The sequence below is a fragment of the Myotis davidii genome, unplaced genomic scaffold (assembly GCF_000327345.1).
Source record: "Myotis davidii unplaced genomic scaffold, ASM32734v1 scaffold39, whole genome shotgun sequence".
Classification (NCBI taxonomy): Eukaryota; Metazoa; Chordata; class Mammalia; order Chiroptera; family Vespertilionidae; genus Myotis; species Myotis davidii.
The window spans coordinates 864,733-870,307 of record NW_006290531.1 but is presented as its reverse complement, the minus strand read 5'-3'; the positions used below and the strand labels follow the sequence as shown (position 1 = coordinate 870,307).

General features: G+C 37.0%; 1 protein-coding gene across 1 annotated transcript in view; it reads left to right on the top strand.

Moving 5' to 3' along the window:
- RNASEH2B (ribonuclease H2 subunit B) overlaps positions 1 to 4,362 on the top strand; it is a 49,015-nt gene extending 44,653 nt beyond the window's left edge. The window contains 2 exon segments of the mRNA XM_006763574.2: positions 895 to 975; positions 3,952 to 4,362. Coding sequence (XP_006763637.1) covers positions 895 to 975; positions 3,952 to 4,068 — 198 coding nt within the window. The 3' untranslated portion in view covers positions 4,069 to 4,362.
- Positions 4,363 to 5,575: the final 1,213 nt, after the last annotated feature.

Below are 5,575 nucleotides of genomic sequence, written 5' to 3'. Positions count from 1 at the left end.
AGGTGGGAAGTTTGGCTTCCTCCACCGCCAGGGGTACCCCAAGCCTCCTGCTCGCTCCAGCTCTGTGGCTGCCGCCATCTTTGTGACGGAGTGATGGAGTGATGGTTAATTTGCATATTACCCTTTTATTAGATAGGATGTGGCATGATTCCTCTATAATGTGAATATTAAGGCTAAGTTTAGCTATTGACAAGATTCTCACACTCATTGGTGCAAAATGCTAATGTGAAAAGGGAAAACACCAAGTAAAGGTCAACTTAGTTGGATTGTGCCTAATGGAAAGAGCACTTGTACAAAAATTGAGATCTCACCCTAAGTCCTCTGCTAGGTGGCCTTAAGTTACTTGTTTAACATCTCTTTGTTTCCTTCTTCCTCTGGCTGCTTGCTTTTTGAAGTTGTTCTTATGTGATAAAATGAGATTATTGAATTGAAAGGAGGTAACAACATGAAACTATAAAGATGATAATAAGTGCTGTTTCTAAATGGACATTCTGCCAGCCCAGGAGGTGAATGAAGTGGAGATTCTGGCTGAGGACCTCAAAGGAAATTTCAGTCTTTGCTTTTATGCCTGCATTCACCCCCTTAAACTGTCCTGGAATTCAGCAGTCTCTGTCCCTGGTGCATGCAAAGTATGTGATTAATACCCCGAGAGGCTGGGGCTAGGATTTTCCTACTTATATCCCCCATCATCGAAACTATTCCTCAGAAGGGCTGTGTGGCTTAGTTCTCTAGATAATCAAAATGTAAAGGAGCTTGTTAAAGAAAAAAGCCATTTGCAGGGTCAGCTGCTTCATTTGGCCTTAGTGTGGGTCCAAATTGCACATTGGTTCTTTTTAAAAGGATTGATATGTCAAGGGAACGTTTTACACCATTTCACTGCTCTACTGTTTGCAGAAGGTAAAGTTATCAGATGAGCCTGTAGAAGCAAAAGAAGATTACACTAAATTTAATACCAAAGATATGAAGACAGAAAAGGTATGTGTGTCCAGACGTAGTGGCATACACTTAGACTCAGTGAGTGATGCTGCATGTGGACATCTGGGAACAATTGCATGCTATTATGATTTTACAGTTCTTTTGTTTTTTGTTAATCTTCACCCGAGGATATTTTCCATTGATTTTTTAGAGAGCGTGAAAGGGATGGGGAGAGACAGAGAGAGAGAAACATCATGTGAGAGAGACAATTGATTGGTTGCCTCAGGCAGATGCTACAACCAGAACCAACATACATTCCCTTGACCAGAATCAAACCCAAGACCCTTCAGTCCACAGGCCAACATTCTATCCACTAAGCCAAACTGGCTAGGGCTGATTTTACAATCTTAACCATGAAGAATTATTAACCTGTGACTTAAATTTATTTCTGTGACTTAAACATCAATTCACAATTGTGAATGACAATGAAAATGTCCAGCAAGGAAGCCTTTAGGAATCTAAGAAAGGCTCAATGTACTTGGCAAAAGTGTGCCTAATCTTTTCATGTATTTAGAGGGGCAGGGTGGGGGGAGGGAGGGAGCTGCCACAGATGTTTTTTCAACTCTACTGTCCAGAAGCGTCCCAGCAATGATGATGACAAAAATTGGTAATAAGTCCACCATTTAATAATCACCTAGGCCAGTGGTTGGCAAACTGCGGTTCACGAGCCACATGCGGCTCTTTGGTCCCTTGAGTGTGGCTCTTCCTAAGCCTTAGGAGTACCCTAATTAAGTTAATAACAATGTACCTACCTATAAAGTTTAAGTTTAAACAATTTGGCTCTCAAAAGAAATTTCAATCGTTGTACTGTTGATATTTGGCTCTGTTGATGAAGGAGTTTGCCGACCACTGACCTAGGCAAATATTTTTATAACATTTCTTACTGCTTTATCTTATACATGCTTTATAAATTTATATAGGTTTTTAAATTGGCATTGATATATAGTTTTGGGTTCTGCCTTTTCATTTATCACTATATTGTGAGAATGTTTACTTGTTATTAAGCATGCTCTGAAAATTTATTAATTTTTTATCATATTCACTAGTGTGTTATTTTACCATATGAAATATAGTTTATGTATTCATTCCCCTATTTTTGAACACATAATTAACTTAATTTTTTATTTTTATGAAGTGATACACATTCTGATTTGTAGTCTGCATCTGATTATTTCATTAGACACAATTTAGAATTAAGAGTAAGAGCTTAGAAAATATGAGCTCCTTCCATAATTATTGATATATATAAAATGCTTTCCAAACATGTAGTAGAAATTTGTACTCCTAACCATTATTCCTGATGAGTATTCATCTTCCTTTCTTGACAACACTGAGTATTATTTTTATTCTTGAAAATGTTTGCCTGTGTAGTTAAACTACATTTCTTTAACTAGAAAGTTATTAGCCATTTGCATTTATGCCTGTTTTTATATTAGGATAGTAATGTTTTCCTTGTTAATTTGTAAGAGCCTGTTCTAAATTAAGGCTATTCATACTTTTCATGACATATAAGGAAAGTACAAAGAATTTTCAAATTTGTGTTTAGCCTTTTCATTTTTAAATAGTTTTAAGTTTTTCTCAGGATTGAATATAGAAATTGCTCTTCTTTATGATTTTCTCGTTATTTTTATGCTTAGAAAGACCTTGCCTATCCCAAAATGGAGTTAACTTCCACTTAGATTTTCACATTTACTCCCCTTATAATTTAAAGTTTTTAAATAAATTTTATTCTTTACATATAATTTATCTGGGCATGTGATATCAGGGGATATGGCTAAATACCTGGTTATCTCCATGGTTTCTGTGAGCAGGGATATTTTTGAGTTTCTTGGTGAGAAGTATTTCTGCCCCACCCTTTTAACTGTCCCTTTTATCCTCTAGGGCAGCAGGCGCCAACTCGTGGGTGGTCCGTGAGGTCCCAAAGGTTGGCAACCGCTGCTCTAGGGCATAAAACCAGTGAGATAACAGGATGTCAGTTAAATGAAGGGGATGACTTATCTCAGAGACTGTCACTTTTCACTAACCCTACTAAATTATAAGTGGCAGAACTTAAGAAGCAAAATTTCAGAGATCATGTATTGTGTCCTAAAAGATACTTTGGCAATAACTTTGTCTCATAGTTCCCAGAGAGGCAGCTGATTTTTTTCTTTGCTGATTCCCATTTATGCTTCTGCTGAACAAGTTGTGATGCATCAAAATAAAATCAGCTGCTATTTACCTTCTACTAGGACATGGCAAAAAAGAAAACAACACTAAACAAAAAAATAGTGACCAGGAAGAGAGAGCAATTTACAAGGCAGAGATATTTGCAGTCAGCTTTTTGGAAAGTATTTTGTTGTTAGAGGGAAAAAATGGGCCAGCTAGCTGGTTATCTTTTGAATAGAGTAACATTTTTTTAAAATTTATTTTATTTTGAATTTATTGGGGTGACATTGATTAATCAAATTATATAGATTTAGGGAATTATATACAGTTCTACAGTACATCATTTGTATATTGTACTATGTGTTTACCACCCCAAGTCAAGTCTCCTTCTATCACCATATATGTTCTTGGTTTCCCTAGAGCCTCTGAATAAAATCAGATGGCAAATTGATGTGAATTACTCATCAGGTAGTAATACAAGGCTGTAATTCCTTCCTCTGGTAATTGCCTGTGTCAGTTCCATTGTTTGTGTTAAGGTACTTAATGCACCCTCCAGAATTATTCCCCTATAGTAAACCATTGGTTGTGACATTCCACCTCAGAGAAGGCAGCAGTTTATCTCCTGCCTCTTTTAACATATTTTGTCTCTTAGGTTTGAATTCTGAATTGAAATCAGAACTTCTTAAAAATCAACACTCCCTTATGAAGCATGTTAGCAAATGCTTACCTCCCTTAATGAACCTTGAGACATGCATGGTCTGGTTTGATTTGCATGTGTGATTTATAAATGTTGCATTTGAAACAATTTTTCTCTCTTATTTTCATAAACAGAAAAATAGCAAAATGACTGCAGCTCAAAAGGCGTTGGCTAAAGTTGACAAGACTGGAATGAAAAGTATTGATTCCTTTTTTGGTGCAAAAAATAAAAAAAAAGTTGAAAAGATTTGAAACTTTGAAAATGAAAAATGAAATCCAGCAAAAATGTTTTATTTTTTACAGTTCCACTTTTGTCCTTCCTCCATGTCACTGTACTTCCTGACCCTTAATCACCATCCTTTGAAATAAAATAAAAGAGCAGTTTTTAGATTCACTTGAACATTTCTTTGTATTTGAATTTTATGTTCCTGAACAAAATATGGGAAAGTAATTGTGGAGTCTTCTTTGACATACTGAAAAGTAATCAAGTGACTAGAGTCAACCTCTAGCATCTCAATTTCCCCAATAAACTGACATGTGACAATATTTGAGTGTGTGCCTGTTGTTTTATGCAACTTTGCCAAATGGTAGCTATAGCGGTACGGTTTTCAGTATACTGAGAAGAAATAGCTATCTGATAGCAAAACTATCTGTAAAACTACTTTATAAAAGCCTTTAGATTTTGGCTTTGAAAAATGGCATTTTCTGTTTTCTAATGAAAACATGGTCTTTGTAGAAAATAGAAAAAAGTATAAAACAAAAATTGTAGTCTTCCAAGTTCTCATTACCTAGAGATAATATGATGCAAATAAATTTTTAAAGGAATTATAATTTTATAACTTTTTTTTCTTGACAACATTTTCTGAGCATTTATCTAGGCTATTAACATGCTCTTTTAATTACAGTAATTTTTAATTATTTGGATATTTGATTATTTAATAACCATGACCCTATTTTGAATATTTAGATTACTTTCAACTGTTCACTATTTAAAGAATCAGATTATCTATTCTAATAAAAGGGTAATATGCTAATTAGACTGGATGTCTTCCGGATGTCCTTCTGGACAAAGCCACGGTGGCGGGGACAGAGGCTGTTAAGGGCAATCAGGCAGGCAGGCAGAGGCGATTAGGGGCAATCAGGCAGGCAGAGGCAGTTAGAAGCGATCAGGCAGGCAGGCAGGCGGAGGCAGTTAGGGGCGGTCAGACAGGCAGAGGAGTGGTTAGGGGTGATCAGGCAAAGGGGTTAGGGGCGATCAGGCAGGCAGGCAGGGTGATTAGGGGTGATCAGGCAGGCAGAGGTGGTTAGGGGCAATCAGGCAGACAGGCAGAGTGATTAGGGTGATCAGGCAGGCAGGCAGAGGGGTTAAGGGTGATCAGGTAGGCAGGCAGGTGAGCAATTTTGCGAGAGGGATTGGGCCTAAACCAGCAGTCAGACATACCCGGAGGGGTTCCAGATTGTGAGAGGGTCTAGGCTGGGCTGAGGGACACACCCCCTTCCTGCATGAATTTCATGCACTAGGCCTCTAGTATGTAAATAATTGTCCACATCTTTTATTGTTTCCTTAGAATGGATTTTTGGATGTGGGCTTACTGGTTTGTAACTAAGTTCTGCAAATATATATTTGTGGGAATATATTTCACAGAAAGTTTATAGATGAAATAAGAACTCTCATCTTATTCAATGCCACCTTGTTAGCTTTAAATATTGTCTTTGCAAATGAGTGAGGAATAGTCATTTTATTGTAGTTTTAATTCAC